This window comes from Neomonachus schauinslandi, chromosome 12 (assembly GCF_002201575.2).
Source record: "Neomonachus schauinslandi chromosome 12, ASM220157v2, whole genome shotgun sequence".
Lineage (NCBI taxonomy): Eukaryota > Metazoa > Chordata > Mammalia > Carnivora > Phocidae > Neomonachus > Neomonachus schauinslandi.
Window position 1 is genome coordinate 60,267,007 of NC_058414.1, and position 20,360 is coordinate 60,287,366.

At 35.7% G+C, this 20,360-nt stretch overlaps 1 protein-coding gene across 1 annotated transcript in view; it reads left to right on the top strand.

Moving 5' to 3' along the window:
• The window catches only part of ZNRF2 (zinc and ring finger 2), an 88,928-nt gene extending 69,595 nt beyond the window's left edge, over positions 1-19,333 (top strand). Inside the window, exons 3-5 of the mRNA XM_021689654.2 lie at positions 5,526-5,631; positions 14,220-14,299; positions 17,694-19,333. Of these exons, the coding sequence (XP_021545329.1) occupies positions 5,526-5,631; positions 14,220-14,277 (164 nt within the window). The 3' untranslated portion in view covers positions 14,278-14,299; positions 17,694-19,333. The remainder of the gene's footprint in view (positions 1-5,525; positions 5,632-14,219; positions 14,300-17,693) is intronic.
• The last annotated feature ends 1,027 nt before the right edge of the window (positions 19,334-20,360 follow it).

Here is a 20,360-nt window from a genome sequence, read left to right on the forward strand (position 1 = left end):
AAAGTTGTGATGATTATGAAATTTTCGCATGGAGTTTTCTTGGCTGCCTCTAACAAATTTGGTCTTATTTGTTCTCTTTCTTTTCAAAAGGATTTTTTTTTTTTGGCTGTCTGCTTTTTTTCATGTCTTGATCTGCAATAACTATATGGATATGTGCTTGTACTTGCTAAATATTTTAATTTTGCATATTTGGCTGCTTGAATTTTAAATAATTTTTTTGGGCAATGCAAATTAAGAGCTTGAGGCTATAAATGAAATAGCAATCTACAGAAGTTTTTAATTAGTTTATAAATGTATGTTCCTTATCTATCATATATTTTCAGGTTTTGTATTTTACTAAAATGAAGGACAGTTTAAAATTCAGTTTCTCAGTTGTGCTGACCACATTTCAAGTGCTATTTTCAGGCCATATGTGGCTAGTGGCTACCAATTCAGGCAGCACAGATAAAAAGACTGTTTCTGTCATCATAGAAAGTTCTAATTGGACAGGGCTATTTCCTTGTCCAATAGAAGGAAGTAAGCAGTAAAGTATAAGCTCATTTCTGATACCAGTTTTGACAGCAGCTTGACAACTCCAGAAGATAAAGCAGTCTTGAGCATACTTCCTCTAAATATGTAGCCATCTCTTGTAGTAAAATTCATGTAATAAACAGGCCAGCGACTTAGCCTTAATTTGAATCCTGATCCCAGAACTTAGGTTAGTAACTTCTGATAAGTTACTTAACTTCTTTGAGCCTCAGTTTCCTTATCTGTAAAAAAGAGGTAACATTAGTTACCTCATAGGATTAATAAATAACACTAACTATATGTAAAGATATGTAACAGAGGGGACATTTATAGTACTTTTAAATATAGAATGAAGCCAAAACATTTAAAAATTAGGCAGTGTTGTTTGCATGGACTTGTTCACACCCTTGAAACTATAATAGGTCTCTAGAAATGGTTAGGTCAAGAGTATTCTGTAGAAGTTTCTGGTGGCCATGGGATTATTTATGACACCATGTGAAGTTGAAACAGCTAAAATACCAGAATGAGGAGAAAAAGAGATAGAAAAATGACCAACTTTATTTTTGGAGAAGTCTAAAAAGTGCTTTCTGATAACAATGGTAATAAAAATGAATATTTTGTATAATGTTTTGATAACTTACAAAGTTTTTCACATAATTCTTTAAAAGTTCATCTCTATAATATTTTGGGTACATTTATTATACTAATATTAAAGAAGAGTAAAAGGAAACTCAAAGTTGACCAACATTTTGGAGATTACATAGCTAACTGAAAGGATGGAGATTCCTATTTTCAACTTCAAATCTTACGCTCTTTCTACTTCGACATGCTGTTCAATTGATAGCAGTTGTGTTTCTGAGACAGGTGTGTATTTCAGCATCTCTAGGGATGTGGCCCACGTATATGTAATTTATTTTCTGTATTGAGACAGAATGCCCACCCAAGTGATCCTGGTTCCCACCTCTGGTTAGAAAATCATTGCTCTCTTCCTGCTTTAATTCTTCTTTTCCTGTATCAGTACATCTAAATTAATGCATACACCATATGAAAAAAAAAAAAAAAAAAAAAAAAAACGAGACTGATAAACAGTACACTGATTTAACTTTTAGTGTTCCAGATGTTTAGGTAGGACATCAGCAACACTTGAAAAAGCAATAGTAGTTTCTGTTCACTATCTTCAGTGCCTCTTCATTTATAAGTGCTTGTGGAGAGCAGGAATCCAGTCAGACTAGCTAACTATGGAAGTTAATCTCTTAGTGTTCCTTTCTCTGCTTCTCTAATAACAATTTTGGCTATTAATAGTCTGCCCTCGATGTATTGCAGTCCTAAAATGTTGACTCCATATTGCTTATAGTAGTATCTTTGTGAATGTTTTCAATTGATTGGCTAAAGATTTTCAACATTTTTATTTTATTTATTTATTTTTTTAAAAGATTTTATTTATTTATTTGAGAGAGAATGAGAGACAGAGAGCACGAGAGGGAAGAGGGCAGAGGGAGAAGCAGACCCCCCGCTGAGCAGGGAGCCCGATGTGGGACTCGATCCCGGGACTCCAGGATCATGACCTGAGCCGAAGGCCGTTGCTTAACCAACTGAGCCACCCAGGCGCCCAGATTTTCAACATTTTTAAAGATTTTTAACATTTTTTCCCCCGGCTGTCTTGAAGATGCTTCAGTATCCTGGACTTAGTGGTTTTTCCCAACCATATTTAAGTCTGAATGTTTCCCATTACCAAGCTCAAAACTTTCCTTTGAATGGAAGGACACTGTCATAATGGGGTGGTAGAGGGGAACGTTCTAGCAAACCCCCATGTAGGCAAAAAGGAACCATGTTGCATAGTGAATTTTCAACGCATTTGCTATTTGAGACAGTAACGGGTTTTGCAGTGAATGAACTGTCTTTTGACTCAGTTGCTTATCAAAATGCAGTTGAGTAGTGTCTGTCTATAACATGTTAACATTGCCCTTTTAATTTTCTGAGCAGAGATCATTTCACTAGAAGCTATTTACAGTGAATGTAGGCTGCTTCTGCATTGAAATTTGCTTGGAATGTTCTTGTATATAGGTGCACCTTTCTTAACATAGAATATATAGTTCTGATTATTTTTCATTACTAGGGCTTAGGGAGCTTATGATTAAATGGCTGACTTTAATACGGCATTTTAGATTAAACTAAAATGATTTTTTTAACTTAGTACTTGCAAAGCATAACATTATATTCTTAAAATAAATATCATTATGTTAATTATATGCAGATTGTATTTGTCTTTGTTGTACCGTAAATAAATTTACTTAAAAATAGGATAAAACCAAGGCCTTCAAGATAGTAAAATTTTCCCAACTCAGAGATTTTTAAAAACCTTTTGTAATAAAGAATTGAGACTTGGTCATAGGTCACCATGAAAGTATTGTTAAGACACTTATTTTTCTGTGAACAGTGCATTCAGAAACTTATACTTAATGATTCTAGTTCTTTTCATTTTGTGCTGACAATCTGTTACATAGTAAAATGTAATGGCAGTGCTTTTTCCTTATTTTTTAAAAGCTGGCCTATCTCATTTTCTTAATAGAAGATAATGGAGATTATATGGTTCATTTTGACTTAAATCTAGATGCAATATTAATGTATTCCAAAAGGTAGAAAATGTGATACCATGTTTCACCAATTCTAAGACACACTTCCTGTTTGTACTTTAACAGCTCTGGAAAATGAGATGCATCTTAAAGTTGATTTGTGTCATTTTAATGGTGGGTTTTTGAGGGGTTTTGGGGGGTTTGTTTTACTTATGTGCGAACTAATGGTACATGTTATAATCATTGATGTCTTAGGCTTGGTAAAAAGTGATGGTTGGTTTTTTTGAAGTTTGTTGTAGAACTCAGACTCATTGTTATGATGTGGTGTATCTTTGCGGTGAGAGAAATCAAATAGATGCTGTGAGAATATACTGTATTATTTGGAGTTATAGACCTTTGCTAAGATCTTTTAGTGTCTCCTTCACATCCTCTCACTGCTGTCATCCTAGTGTCAAATGGCGAAATTAAAACAGTTGAGTAACGAGTTTGCTGTATTTTATTCAAGGGAAAATAATCCGTAGATTGAGGGAGTACAGTGCCTCACGAGCACTTCAGGAGGTATTTTTTCAAGAGCAACTTTTATATAGTGTTCGAAGAGGCAGCCCAAAAGCAGGGCCTGATTGGCTAGAAGGACCTGTTTTCTAGGGTAACGTCAGCTAGCTAAAGCCAAGTTGGAGGACTGTGACTGGTGTTACGTTGCCTTGATAGTGAGGTGTTTTCTGTAAGTGCAGGATGATTTAGGTTTAGATTTGTGACATGGGTGGGGCCACTGGCGTGGCCTCCTTTTGTGGGTTCCAATATATACCACTAATTAGGTTTTTTTTTTACATTAGACTGGTTTCCCATCTGTGGAAAGCTATCCAGAACAATAAGAAAAAAATGGAGATCAAGAGAAGGAAGGAAAGACGGGCTCAGGGCAGGTGGAGTGGACGTAGTGGTTGGGACCTCCAGGGTGAAGAAGGGAAAAGTGGGGATAAGACACTAGAGGGGGTTGTTAAGGAGAACATTTTCCATTTACCCAGCTTTATTTATCCTGGTCAAGTCTCTGATTGTGATACGTCAGCTTGTGAACTTCCCAGTAGTTAGCTAAAATCATCTCAACCATATTCCCTAGATTCTGAACACATTAACTTTTCATGCCAAGCCTTTTTCCGCAGAGGTTGCCCTGTTACCCCCTCCAGCCTTACGGGTAAATCATCTGTCTGCTGGTATAGACCCAATAGAGTGTGTGTTTCCTCTTAATGTGCTATCTCAATATGAATAACTGAAGGGCGAACTACTTCTTAGAGAATGAATTTTTCTATAAGGAACGATTACAGATAAATGCACAATTAAATTCGTTGGTTTTTTATAAGAGGTGTGGGAGTACCCGGCAAATAATTTTAGGAACTTCCCTACCTTGCACTGTCTTTAAGCATTTAGATAGAGATTGGTGTAGTCTTTTCTCTTTAGCCTATTTGATTTTTATTTCTACAGACAGTAATTTAGTTATTTGTGGTATAAATTCATATTGCATGTTCCTGCTTTAGTTTTCCATTCTTGACACTTACTGAGTATACATTCTCATACATTTGGCAGTTTCTCCATACTTTACAGCAATGGCATGTTCTTCGTCATTTTATCTGGCTAATATCTGTGTTTTAGGCAAGATCCTTTTAAAAATTAAGCTTTAACATTAATAAAATATTTAAATATTCAGTATAAAACATGAATTGAAAGAACCTTTTTTTTTTTCCCCCCGAAAGGAATTTTCACTTTGTAAAGGGTTTTACCATAGCAGTATTTTAAACAGTCTGCAGGCCCCTCTGGAAGCCAGTCTAATTAATTACTGCCTGGTGTCAGCCAGGTATTGTTCTGGAAAAGGATTAAGAAGAATTGTTGCCTGTCTGAAATCCTCAAGTTTTCAAAAGTCCCTTTCAGAATCTACACAAAGCTTTAATCTACCTTTGGATTTTCTTGAATTAAGCAGACCTTTTTAAGAAGCCCCATATTCAGGGTGATTTCTTTAACTTACCCAATTTTGTTATTTTAGAATTTTAAAAATATAATAGTACTTTCATGTCTTTTCAGCCACATTACACTCTAAATTTTTTTGAACTATCCTGGGCATCAAATTAATATTGATTAGTAAGAGAAGGAATATGAATTCCAAATTGCAAATAACTGACTTGCTGATGAAGTTTTATAGCAAAATCCTTTGCAAGTCGGAGGATTCTGCACTGTTCTTGCTTACTGTAATGCCTCAGTGAAATGGAAATGGAAATAAGATGCTGTCTGTGAGTAAAGGTAAATATTATTCACTGACTTATGAATAGTACTTCAAATATGGGTGCTGAGTTTTATGTATTTCTGACAAAATATGCCAGTCACCACTCTTTATAAATTAGTCTTCCTATAATTCGTCTTTCGGTTTTATTGTCCTGAATTCATTTTCTCTTTCCTCAGAGGATGTACTGAGTAAAGATGCTGGGGAATGTGCAATATGCCTTGAAGAATTGCAGCAGGGAGATACTATAGCACGACTGCCTTGTCTATGCATATATCATAAAGGGTAAGTTTCTTTTTATGTTAACCAAGTTGATAGTAGAGTAAGCGATGCTTCTCAAAATTTCAAACATTGTCCTTAGGGCTGAAAAGTTTTCTTAATTGAAACTCCCTTCCCCTGTTTCTTAAAAAAATAATTGCCTTCTTTACCTGCTGGAACTAAGATTAAAGCCCAAATCTGTTTGTATCCAAAAATCTACCATTTGCTAAACATCTCCTGTTACCCAGGTATTGTCCGTAACAGCTTAGCTAGGTTATTTCATGTAAACCTTGTAACAATCTCATTCTATAATTGAGGGAATAAGCCGAGGGACCATAGGAAGTCTCTCCAAGGTCACATGGCTAGTAAATGGAAGAGCTGAGATTTTACCCATGTCTGTTTGACTCCAACATCCATCTAGATTCTCATAAAGTATTCTTAGTTTCAGAGCAACACAGGACAATTTTTAGGTAAAAAAAAAAAAATTTATTTAAGGTGAACAGAAAAAAAATAGAAAACTATAACATTTTAAACCAATAAAAGGAATAAGGCAGAATTTTATTTAAAGGTGGGTGTGCGGAAAAGCATAGAGAACACAATAAATAATACAAAATAAGGAGGCAAAAATAAATACAATATCAGTAATTTTAATAAATCTAAATAAAACTCATCAGTTGACAGCAGACTGAAAGATTGAGATATGCTGTTGCTGAGCAAACACTTAAACATAAGGATATAGAAAAATGTGCAAGTGAAGGAATAGAAAATTATGTCCGGGTAAATATTAACCACGAGCAACTGACAAAGCTAAATTAATATCAGACAAAATAAATTTTAACAAAAATATTGCTAGTATGATATGATAAAGGTATATAAAGTTCAGTTTTTGGTGAACCTAAGAATAGTCTCATGGTAAAATATTTATAGAACTGTCAGAAAGAAATGGACAAAAATGTCATGATAATGGGAAATTTCAACATAGTTCTCACTGAGTCAAGCAGATAAACATAGAATGAGTCAAGACCTAGAACAATCAAGCAATACAGTTAACAGGTTTGTCTAATGGATGTATGTGTATCTGCGCCTAGCAATTAGTACATTTTCTTTTCAAGCACATGTGAAATACACAGAAATTGATGGTGTACTGGGCCATAAAGCAAGTTTTAGCAAACTACAAAAAATTGGTGCCATACAGAAAGCTAGCTGTTCTCTGGCCAGTTATATGTCAGTAATAAAAGATGAATAATCTTCACACATACTTTTAAGTAATTTGTAGATTAAAGAAGAAATATAATGGAGGGGTGTCTGGGTGGCTCAGTTGGGTAAGGGTCTGACTCTTGATTTTGGCTCAGGTCAGGATCTCAGGGTCCTGAGATCAAGCCCCCTGTCAGGCTCCACACTGGGAGTGGAGCCTTCTTAGGATTCTCTCCCCACTCCCCACCTACCCCCAAAAAAGAAAGGAAATCATAATGGGTCTTAGAAATACTCAAAACTGAATAATAACGAAAAACCCTTTTGACATTTTCTAGAGTGATCCTTGGAAGGCTTGTGTTAGAGTGGAAAGAAAGACTGGAAATCATTAAACAAGTTCTTCCTTAAGAAATTAGAAAAATGAAGAAACACAAAATAGAGCAAAAAAATAATAAAGGTGAGAGAAGAAAATAATGAAATAAAAAAATTACCCACTAGAGTAGAGACCAACAAAGCCAAAAGTTGGTTCTTTAAAGACAAATAAAATAGATAGGCCTCTGGCAGGATTGTCTCTAGAAGGAAAAAGTGAACAGTATAGGAATGACACATAACTTCAGACACAGAAATTAAAAATAATTGGAAAATTTTGTGAAAAATTTTACACTCTTGATTTAAAAATATAAACAAAACAGGCAATTTCTTTAAGAATATTATTATCTTTCCAATTCATTATATATTATTTTATATTTTATATAATATATATTTATTATATATTATTAATTGTATATTATGATATGTAGTAATTACCAAAATGATTCAAAAAGAAATAGAAAACCTGAGTTGACTAATAACTGTTACAAGTAGTTATTAAGACAAACCTTGAAAAACAACAAATATTAAAAATTAAAACAAGACCCAAAAACCTAAAAACAGGCTTACAAAGATGGTTTGACAGCAGGTTCTACCAGACATCCAAAGAACACCATGTTAACAATTGTAAACACTCCAAATAGTAGGAAAAGATTGTAGGTTCTCCCACTTATTTTATGAAAATAGTATAAACTTGATATTAAAATCAGACAAGGTAGGACGCCTGGGTGGCTCAGTCGGTTAAGTGTCTGCCTTCGGCCTAGGTCATGATCCCAGGGTCCTGGGGTAGAGTCGTGCATTGGGCTCCTTGCTCAGCGGGGAGCCTGCTTCTCCCTCTGCCTGATGATCCCCCTGCTTGTGCTCGCTGGCTCTTTCTCCCTGACAAATAACATTTTTTAAAAAAATAAATAAAATCAGACAAGGCAAGTACAGGAAAGTAAATTAGAAGGCACTCTTATTTATGAACATAAATGCAAAAAATCCAAACGCATATTAGCAAACCAAATTCATCAATATATATCTGAAGTAATGCCTCATGACTATTAGGAATGTAAAGACACTGTAAGATTAGAAAATTTATACATGTAGTACACCACATTAACAAAGGAGAAAGACCATATTATCTCAATAAATGTGAGAAAACAGTATAACTCTATACTTACGAATTGATTTCAAAACAAAAGCAAAGAGTAGATGTTAGATAAATTATTAAAATTAATAAGAGGGGTGCCTGGGTGACTTGGGTTGGCTAAGTGTCTGACTTCAGCTGAGGTCATGATCTCAGGGCCTGACCCCTGTTGGGCTCCCCACTCAGAGGGCTCTCCCTCTGCCCCTCCCCTGACTGATGCTCACTCGCTCGCTCTCTCTGTCTCAAATAAATAAATAAAATCTTTAGAAAAAAATTAATAACTGGGGCACCTGGGTGGCTCAGTCAGTTAAGCATCCAGTTCTGGATTTCGGCTCAGGTCATGATCTCAGGGTCATGAGATCAGGCCTCCCTGAGATCCTGCTTAAGATTTTCTCTCTCTGTCCCTCCCCCTCTGTGCACATATGTGCATGCTCTCTCTTTTGCTCTCTTTCTTAGGGATTAAGGACTTAGCAGGGTTGCCAGATAGGAGCTCAACATGAAAATTAGTTGCATTCATATCCCAGTAAGAAAAAAGAAAATATAACTTTTTTTTTATAGAATAACAACATTAATAGCCACAAAACCTACAATGGCTGTAAGCTGTGTTAAGAATACATCCTACAAAAGATACTCAAGATTTTAAAACTTTGCTGAAAGATACAGAAGATCTAAAATTTGAGGTATTCCATCTTGGGGATAGAAAGATTCCATGTCATAAAGATGTCACTTAACCCCAGATTACATAGTTAATATTGTCCCATTCAAATCTCAACTAGTTTTTTCATGTAATTTTATGAGTGGATTCTAAAATACACATGGACCAAAGAGCCCATATGGCAAGAACGGTCATACTCACGAAGAAGAAAACTGCTGGGGGACTTGCCCTGTACAGACACATTATAAGACTATTATTAAGACAAGTGTGGAAAGGGCATGGGAATAGAATCCATAAACATTCGTGTGCATATGAGAGACAGCATAGCACGGGGTTGTTAAAAGCATGGATTCTTGGAAGTTAAGCCTTCCTCCCAAGATTCAAATCCCAGCCCCTCCACTAATTCATTGTGTGATCTTGGTCAAGTTGTAGTTAGCTTTCCCCTCCCTCAGTCTATAAAATGAGGCGATAGTACCAACTTCATAGAGTTGTTAGGAGGTTTTAAATGAGTTAAATTTTAGAAAGTGCTTGCACGTTATGGATACTATGTAAATATTTGTTAAGTAAATGAATAAATAAAAAAACTGATTTGGCAGAGGTGGTATTACAGTAGTAGAGAAAGAATGAACAATTCAGTGAACTGAACCAAATCAGTTGGTTATTGATGTAGAAAAATGTTATAGTTGAAATAAGAATCAATTCCCAATTGACTAATCATGTTCCTATGGAAATCAAAATCTTTACAAGTGTCGGAAAGAATGTAGAGAAAAAGGGCGCCTGGGTGGCTCAGTTGGTTAGGTGACTGCCTTTGGCTCAGGTCATGATCCTGGAGTCCCTGGATCGAGTCCCGCGTCGGGCTCCCTGCTCAGCGGGGAGTCTGCTTCTCCCTCTGACCCTCCCCCCTCTCATGTGCTCTCTCTCATTCTCTCTCTCTCAAATAAATAAATAAAATCTTTAAAAAAAAAAAAAGAATGTAGAGAAATGTTCTTGACCTCTTGGTAAGAGATATTTTTAGGGCTAACATACCCCCCCCCATCAACTTTGAAAGAAAAGTTGATAAATTTAACTGTATTAAAATTTAAAACTTTTTTGCATCATGAATTTGTGAAAAAGTAAAAGAAAACTAGACCTCAGGCTGAGTTCTTTTCAGTACATGTAACAACAGTTTGTTGGTATGGTATCTGAAACAAGCTTCTCCTTCAGCAGCTTTCTGTAATGCAGTTAGCTCATTGCAGTTGGTAAGTGGAAGAACAGTGACAATGTAATGAGATGATCTTCGTACTGGTTCATAAAGAATATTTCTCAGCACATTAGTGTTTGCTCTATCAAATAAAAACAGATGAAAGTATATATGGAAACATGCCGTGGGAGAATACAGTGTAGATATACCTTGTTTCATTGTGCTTCATTTTATTGCGTTTCACAGATACAGCCCCCCCCCCCCCCTTTTTTTCTTTTTAAACAAATTTAAGGTTTCTCACAACCCTGCATAGAGCAAGTCTATTGGCACTATTTTCCCAACAGCGTTTGCATACTTTGTGTCTCTGTGTCACATTTTGGTAACTCTCAGAATATTTCAAACTTTTTCATTAGTTATATTTGTTATGGTGATCTCTGATCAGTGACTATGACTCACTAAAAACTCAGATGGTAGTTAGCCTATTTTAGCAATAAAGTATTTTTAATTAAATTAATAAATTTACTATAAATATAGGTAATTTAATTATATGTGTTTTTCTTTTTTCTTTTAATTTAAATTCAGTTAGCCAACATATAGTACCTCATTAGTTTCAGATGTAGAGTTCAGTAATTGATCAGTTGTGTATAACACCCAGTGCTCATCACATTAAGGTGCCCTCCTTAATGCCCATCACCTGGTTACCCCATCCCCCCACCCCCCTCCCCTCCAGCAACCCTCAGTTTGTTTCCTATAGTTAAGAGTCTCTCATGGTTTATCTCCCTTTCTGATGACTTCCCATTCAGTTTTCCCTCCCTTCCCCAATGGTCCTCTGCCCTGTTTCTTATATTTAATTATGTGTGTGTATATATATTTAAGACATAATGCTTTTGCACACTTAGTAGTACAGTGTGAACATAACTTTGATATGCACTGGAAAACCAAAAAATTTATTTGACTCATTTTATTGCGATATTTACTTTATTGCTGTGGTCTAGAACTGAACCCCAGGATATGAGGTGTGCCTGATACATCCACTGAACATTCTTACACCCAGTTTAGTTAGACCACAGGCTTTATTTTGGAAGTTCTTGCTTGCTTCATTCATAATTCTCAAATTTTGTGCATTAGGCTTTTGTCCCCATATTAATATTAATCCTTCCTTAGTCCTCTTTTTTAAGTAATCTCTATACCCAACATGGGGCTTGAACTCACAACCCAAAGATCAAGAGTCCCCTGCTCCACTGACTGAGCCAGCCAGGCACCCCCTTCCCTAGTCCTCTTTATGTCAAGCTAACTTAACCCTTTTTTAAAAAAAAATCCTGTATTTACAGTGGTATTTTATTTATCTGGAACAAACACAACTTTGTTCTGGTTACAAGGTTGTATTGTTTGAGTGGTCTGCCTTTAACATGGGTTTTCCCATAAGCCCTGTTAGTTTTAGTGTATGATTTTGTAAAAAGCAAGGATCATCAAAAATGTGTATACTATATTATAGCTGAAGTATTTGGATAATAACTTCCTATAAACCTATAAGAAAAAGACAAAATAGAAAATTTGTCAAAAGTTAAGTCAATTCAGGGCGCCTGGGTGGCTCAGTTGGTTAAGCGACTGCCTTCGGCTCAGGTCATGATCCTGGAGTCCCGGGATCGAGTCCCGCATCGGGCTCCCTGCTCGGCAGGGAGTCTGCTTCTCCCTCTGACCCTCCTCCCTCTCATGCTCTCTGTCTCTCATTCTCTCTCTCGCAAATAAATAAAATCTTTAAAAAAAAAAAAAAAGTTAAGTCAATTCAGAAGAAAAAAAAAGAACCCCGAATGGTCAGTAAATATACAAATGTAAATTGGTATACTTGGTGAATAGCTCTGTCATAGCTGTGTACTGTATATATTCCACAATTCAGTCATTCCACTCCAAAATATAAGCCCTGGAGGAAATCTTGATCTTGTGCTCTAGGACGGTGCTGCTACTCAGTGTGCAGGTCCAGGATGAAATAAAGGAGCTTGACTTGCGGTGATTTAAATTTTTTTAAAAAAGTTAAAACAGTGTAGTTAGACGCAAAATAAATGGGTATTCTGGCTCAAAAGCCCCTTATTTCATTGAGAACTGGTAACAGACAGCTCATGGATTAGCACTGTTTGTGGGCCACTCTTCGAGTAGCACAGCTCTAAGAGACATGTATAAGAATGTCCCTGGCATCATTGAAAGTGTCCATCAGTAAAGGAATGGACACATAAATTGCAATATGTTTGTATTTACGGAATATTACAGTGATACTTTCTCAGTGTGAGTCAAAATTACATGGCTTGTAAAATAAATACCCATAGGTACTGTGAATTGTTAATATATCTGGAGTATTTTGTTCAGTACTACTTTTTTTTGGTGGGGGGTGCGGGGGTAGAGGGAGAGGGGGAAAGAGAGAATCCCAAGCAGACTCCACACCTAGTGCGGAGCCCCACGGGGGGCTCGGTCTCACAACCCTGAGACCATGACCTGAGCTGAAATCAAGAGTTGGACGCTCAACCAACTGAGCCACCCGTGCGCCCCAGTTCAGTACTTCATTTTAAGGGATGTTTCAGTAGACCAGGGGACCACTAGAGCCAAGTAAGTAGGATAGAGAGCAGGCTGAGAAGCCAATTTGGGCATGATTATTTAGACAATAAAAGTCTTAATAGCAACAGAAGTTATTTTAAGATATTTGAAAGAATATTGTGTGGATGAGATACTTTACCTTTTTTCCTTTTAATTTCATCCATTATTTTTACCCACCAAACTATCCTATCAGGATATGAGAAGGATACATAATAATTTTGCCTGTAAGCATATTAGCCAAGCCTTCTAGCTTTGTGGCATATGCAGATTTGACAGTTGTCAACAATGAGAATGTTGAGCAGTTTGAATTCTGCTTGGGTAACTTTCTAGCTGTTGGACAAATTACTTAACCTTATCAAGGCCTTACCATTTATCACAATGAACTAAAACTTTCTGCAGTGATGAAAATGTTTCATATCTGTGTGTCTAGTAGAATAGCCAATAGCCGTGCACGCGGCTTTTGAGCACTTGAAATGTGATAGTGTGACCGAGGAACTGCATTTTCTTTTATTTAATCATAATGAATTTAAATAGCCACATATGGGTTGTGGCTACTGCACTGAACAGTGCAGATCTATAATGAGGATAATTATATGCACCCTAATATTTAACTTCTAATAAAATCACAAAATATAAATGCAATTGGATGATAGTATTTTGATTTGTGTATGTATATGTATTGTAGAGTGGGATAGAATTAAAAGGCTATATTTATATGTAAGTATTGAAATATAGTCGTTTAAAAGATGCAGTACTGTCAAGAATTAGAATTTAAAAGCTGTTTTTGGGGCGCCTGGGTGGCTCAGTTGGTTAAGCGACTGCCTTCGGCTCAGGTCATGATCCTGGAGTCCCGGGATCGAGTCCCGCATTGGGCTACCTGCTCGGCAGGGAGTCTGCTTCTCCCTCTCCCGCTCCCCCCTCTTGTGCTCTTTCTCTCTCTCACTCTCTCTCTCAAATAAATAAATAAAATCTTTAAAAAAATAAAAAATAAAAAAAATAAAAGCTGTTTTTGATTACATTGATAGGTACATGAACAGATTGTATTTGCATGAATGAATATTTTGAAGAGAAAAGTACCTGCCCAGATTTGTCACTTAATTTTGAATATTGGTAAAGTGTTAGTTCTTTAGATTCTCTTTTGGTAATGGTTGTTCTACTTAAACTTTAAAGTACTTTATAGCATAATTTTGCAAAGGTTATTTCCTTAACTGCTTTGAATAATCAAAATGTGGGATGCCTGGCTGGCTCAGTCAGAAGAGCATGCCACTGGATCTTAGGGTCATGAGTTTAGCCCCACGTTGGGTGTAGAGATTACAAAAAAAAAATGTAATAAACAGATCCTTATCTTTTACTTACATATGCCAAATATACTCATTTAAAATATTGAAATTTTTTTCCTGTAAATATATATTAAGGTCAAGAAGTAAGAATTTTTATTATGGCTGTCATGATATCAATAATTAAACAATAAGTGTTTCAATTTTTCTGGTTTTGTTCTTTTCTAGCTGCATAGATGAATGGTTTGAAGTAAATAGATCTTGCCCTGAGCACCCTTCAGATTAAGCATCAACTTCCTGTTTTATAGGTAATTCTCCCTTTTTCTGTTTTAATTGCTTTTAAGCTTGTTACTTGAGTTATACATTCTCAGCCACCATTTTATTTCATTCATTTACTTATTGAAGTGTGTGTGTGTGTGTGTGTGTGTGTATGTGTATGTGTCCCAGACACTGTGTTAGGTTACTGTGTAAAAAAACTCACATGAAAAGATACATAGAAAACAACTTTATTGATTCCAGAAGAAAGTCATATATTGAGTAACTTCTCCATTCTTGGTACTTTAAAACACATTTAATTTTAGTTTAGTGCTTAAACCCATGAAGTATATGGTTTGTATAAACTTCATACATGTACTGCACATATGTACATATCAGTACATATTACCCTGTTTTACCACTAAGAAATCTGAAGGCCAGAGTAATTAATTTCATAACTTTAAGAAGCAGTATGCACAATAGTCCAAGGCATGCATTTAGTAAACAGAATCAAATTCTGTACTCTTATTCCAAACTTGACAGGTATGTTCTTAGGTAATGCAACATAATATTATAATTCTAATCATCATAATTAGTTAACATTTATGTTGCATTATTTTGCGCCAGGCATTGTTCTAAGCATTTTACATCTATTAATAACTCATCTAATTGTTGTAACAACGCTTTGAGCTCAGGACTCTTGCTATTCCTTTTCCCATTATACAGATGAGGAAACAAAGTTAGAGGTTACGGAACTTGACTAGTCAAGCTAGTTCTTGGTAGAACTGGGACTTGAACCCAGGCATATTGGCTGCAAAGATTGTGTTCTTATCTGTTTTGCTATAATTAGGTAGGAGCATTTTCTTCAAAAAGTTGCATCATGTACTCATTCATTCAGTTTAATCTTGCACCTTAGTATCCTCAACATGTTATATAGTGCCTGTCTATACAGTAGGAGGAAAAGCGAAAAAAAAGATGAATTTTAAACCAAATACAGAATTTGTTTTGCTCTGCTGATTTAGCTGCTTATCCTGCATTATCTGAAATTGTTCAGTGAATTGAATGATAAACTCACTATTGTTTTTTCCGTATTCCATGAAGTGAGTTAAATGACATCATTTAGCTTTGAAAAAGTAGTTAATTTAATATCTTCGTATATATGAAAAGCTTTTTATGAGAAGACTTGCAGAAATGACATAAAGCACTGGGTTTTTACATCCAGGCAGAACATTTTAGCCAATCCAGGAATTGTTTCAGGAGTTGGAATTTCTGTGTTCAGAGACCTAAGACGGTAACCGCCAGCAGTCTTTTCTGAATGGCTAAGACTAAAGATAGGAAACTGAAACAGATCATTGCCCTTAATGAGGATAATTTAATAGCAGCAGATTAGAGTATTGACAGAGGAGATTTGAGATTACTGAATAGCCGTTACAGCAACCGAAGTAAGAATGCAGCACGAAGTGAGACCTCTGTCACAATTACAGTAGGGTTCTGCGTGGGAAATGGGAACTCCTTGGGAAGCTGGAGGGTATGAGAAGACTTGTCAGCTTTTTTTTTTTTTTTTTAAGATTTTATTTAGTTATTTGACAGACACAGCGAGAGAGGGAACACAAGCAGGGGGAGTGGGAGAGGGAGAAGAAGGCAGCAGGGAGCTCGATGTGGGGCTCGATCCCAGGACCCTGGGACCATGACCTGAGCTGAAGGCAGACGCAGAACGACTGAGCCACCCAGGCACCCCAGACTGTCAGCTTTTGAACCTTTTCCCATGAGGTGGTTCAGAGCAGACCTTGACACACTGGAAGTATGAATTGGGATAAGATTTCTGTATAAAAGAAGAGTGGCGATGGAGTGATATTTTGAGTATATGTGCAGGTATGTTTTTATTTCAAGGTGAACAGGTGTTTTGAAGAGGATGCTTTGGAATATCTTCACTGTAACCGTATGTCTGGGCCAATAAACTAAAAGTATAGCTAAAATTATAGAAGCATTTAAAGAGAAGTACTAAAAACTCGTGCTAATAAAATGAAATTTTTATCTTAGTATTTTACATACCAAGATAATGTGTCTAAAGTTTTCACCTATAGATAAAACGTGTCTTTTAGAAGCAGTAAACTTTTTTATGTGAGATGGGATTTTATGGTCCTAAAAGTGTTTTTATTTCATGATCCAATCAGCTAAATTTTTCCTTTAGTGTTACAGTGAGCTTATGGGGTATAAGTAACATGTGTTTCATCTCATAGTCAATATACATGTTGGTCTTAAACAGCATTTCAGTTTCCTTACTTATGTATCAGTGTTACCTTTTTACTGATTTTTTTTTTTTTTTAATATATAGAACCTTAGTTTGGTGGCAGCTGCCCTCACAAATCTTATAAATCAGTGGAATCTGGGGCGCCTGGGTGGCTCAGTTAGTTAAGCGACTGCTTTCGGCTCAGGTCATGATCCCAGAATCCTGGGATCGAGTCCCACATCGGGCTCCTGGCTCAGTGGAGAGCCTGCTTCTCCCTCCGACCCTCTCCCCTCTCATGCTGTTTCTCTCTCTCTCAAATAAATAAATAAATAAAATCTTTAAAAAATTTTTTAAAAAATCAATGGAATTTGTCTCTATGGGTCTTGAAGAGTCATTTTTACAAATGTACAGACATGGAATATCTTAACTCAAATTTTTGCTTCTGTGCTGACTGCTCTTATTTGTCAAATGATAAATTCCTCCCATCCCTTTTGCTGTCTTAGATTAAACGTGTGGGTTTGAAGAGAATTTATTGTTGTTAAAACATTTATTTATTTATTTTTAAAGATTTTATTTATTTGTCAGCACACAAGCAGGGGGAGTGGCAGGCAGAGGGAGAGGCAGGCTCCCCGCTGAGCAGGGAGCCCAATGTGGGACTCGATCCCAGGACCCTGGGATCATGATCTGAGCCGAAGGCAGATGCTTAACCAACTGAGCCACCCAGGCCTCCCGGTTGTTAAAACATTAAAAAAAAAAAAAAAGCAACATATAGCAGCACATACAGCATTTCTGATGTTCTTCAGCCTAAGAATTTAATGGACAGCCTAAAATAGATACACATAACAGTCTAAGGTTTTGATTAGTTAGGAAATTGTTTACTATTTTTATTGGAGGTTGTTAGTTACTTAGGGGAAGGTTAATAGGTGTGTAGGTGTTACGTGTTGTGTGTGTTCTGTACTTCGGTGTGGTCTTTATTGTGGAGGGAGAATGACTGTTACGTGGTGGCTATTTTTTGTGACTGTTTTAAGCTTTAATTGGTCCTTCTGTCCTTAATCTGTTCTTTTGCAAAACACTAATTTTAGGAGTTTTTAGAATAGTAAGTGTATGAAAATGTATAGCAATGTAAAGCAGTGTTCCTGGGGAAATGGGTGTTGTATTTTGATTTGTATTAGTATTATGGACCACTGCTTAAACCTTACGCATCTGCTTCTACACAGGTTTTCTTGTCTTTCCAAGATGCTTGAAAAACTGAGAGGATATGAGGATCTGTCTTTGGAAAAAGAAAAACAAAACTGCAGGCATATTCAGCCTTCATCTGAGTTCTGTGAGACTTGGTAATGCAGAGATGGACAATCAATCATACAGGGGGATAACCCTGCTGAAGAGAGGACAGTTGCCACAGAACTCAGTGTACCAAACATGCATATAAAGGACACACAGGGATTTTGAAAATGCTGCACATCCCTTAATAGTCATCTACATAGGTAACACTGATAAACATTTTGTATTCAGACGCCAAAGTTAACTGATTTAGAAGTTGATTTTATTAAGTTCTGTAGAGCCGCGCAACTAGTTGTGTTTTGACTTGTTTTTTAGTTGGGGGTCACTTTATTTTCCCCAAGATGATGTTTCTGCATTCATCTATTCTTAAACTGAAGACCACATAACGTACTTCTTATAAATTAAAGTCTTAAATGTGAAACCAAGAAATGTAATCAAGCAGTAAAACATTGTCTGAATGTAGACCATGATCTCAAGTTCTTCAATTTTTTTTCCCCCCAAGAGTGGAAAATAGACTTCTACATAGGAGAGCTAAAGTATGTTAATATTTGAAATGAAAGGTGTAGCAGTACCAGAATGCAGTCCAAAGAGTAAATCAAGTTACATAATTGCATTTTAATGAACTAAATTGAATTGCGATTTATTAAATGTATTTTTCCTCTTAAGTAAAACTGCTCAATAATCAGTAATGAATCATCTTGCAGCTATGCAACTTTAAAAAAAAAAATACAAATTACCAATTTTAAGTGCTGCCAGCTATAATAACTTTGTTTTAACGGGTATTTTTATTTGTTCTTTTCATGTAATTATTTTATTGTGCTTTGCATCTCCAGACAGTTTTCCCACATTTGGGTAGAATGTTTAGCAGGTTGTAAACTTAGTAACTTATGAAAAGGGTAAAATATAATTTTCTTGAATGGCACTTGGAATAATTTGAGGGACATTTTATATACTTTTAAAAATCAATTTAATTGGGATGCCAGATTTATAGCAATTTGCATCTTTAATTTTCCAGATAATCTGGAGGTTAGTGTTTGATAAATGATTTTTTAAAGCAAATATGAAGATTTTGTTAATTTATAATTTATTAATGTGTTATTACTGTAATTGAAAATGTTATAGAGACTTTTAAATTCAGTCTTGTGTAGAAGGAAATGTATTAAGCAAAATTATGTGAATAAATATTCCCACAAAATACATTTGAATGGTTAAAAAATACTGGAAGAGAGCAATCAGGGCTACAATAGTGAATGTCTTTTTTTTTTTTAATATAAAAAGATACCAATAAGTAGATTTCATATTTTCATCATATAGGGAAAATGTTATCAGTGAACATTTAAGCAGTGCACTTTACTTGGTATAATTGAAAGTTGCACAGTACTGTTTCCTTATTTTAAACTGTATTTAAGTATTTGCTTTTCTATTTAATGCTGCTACTCTTATTCTCAAATTTTTTCCCTATTTCTGCTTCTGTTTCATATTTTTTGAAAGGGCATGTACAGGAGCAACTGCTGCTACCCAGAAAAATTGGTGTTTTAGAAGCAATTAAAAGAATTTTTCATTGCTTTTTGTGTGATCCTAGACCAGATAACATTTTCCCTAAAGTTATGCTGTGAAATGCCTTTAGTTATGCTGCAATTGACAAAAGCATCCAAAACCTCAGTTGTGACCACGGACAGCATGATTTCATAGGTGCTTTTTAAACCAGTTATGGGAAATACTCTTCCCTCAAGGAAAATACTCTTTCCTTAAATTTTTTTCTGTTATCATGAAATCTTAATACGAATCCATTTTGTTTCACATTTTTAATTTTGAAAGCTTTCACACATAGACACATACCCACTCCCCCCCCAGAAGAAGCCTCAAAGTATTCTTTGAGTCTGTGAATGATTCATTTTTTCTACTACTGGTATATTGTTATGGTAAGAATTATTTTGTTGTCTTCCGTTCTTGAAGGCAGAGATTAACTCTGGCTATGGTAATTACCTATTAATATTCCCCTGGAAGTTGATTTTCAGATACGATTTACTCATGGACTTTTTAATTTCCTAAGCTTATGCTCTTTTCCTTGTTTGTCTGTACCGTACTCTCGATCTCTCACTCAGCCTCTGATTGTCATAGGGTCCTGTGCGGCAGCTGCTACAGTGGGAGCCCTGTGCTGTAGAAGAAAGTTCAGTGTTTATTTGTGTCGAGTGCTATTTGATTATTATATTTGCCTAGAAAAGTATTTACTTAAAATCTGTTTATAGCAATCCCTTTTTTGTTAAAATTGACAGAGGTTAGCATTTTTTTACTTTAAGTTCAGTCTCCATCAGTGATTCCCTGAGAGAGAAATTGAAAAGAAAATGTTTTTATAGCCCAGATACTCTGGTTTTTATTCAAAGTCAAAGTTGCTACTCTGGAAAATATTACAATATTCTACATAATGTGGCTTACAATATTTGTAAATCTGTACGTGGACACGGAATAGTGTAAGTAGGATATAAAATCACATTAGATATATTTAAGTACGTAGCTTGAAACTACTGACAACTGAATATTATGGAGGCAAAATAAAGATAAACCTAGACACCCAAGTTGGTGGTAGTTTTCTAGAATCTTTG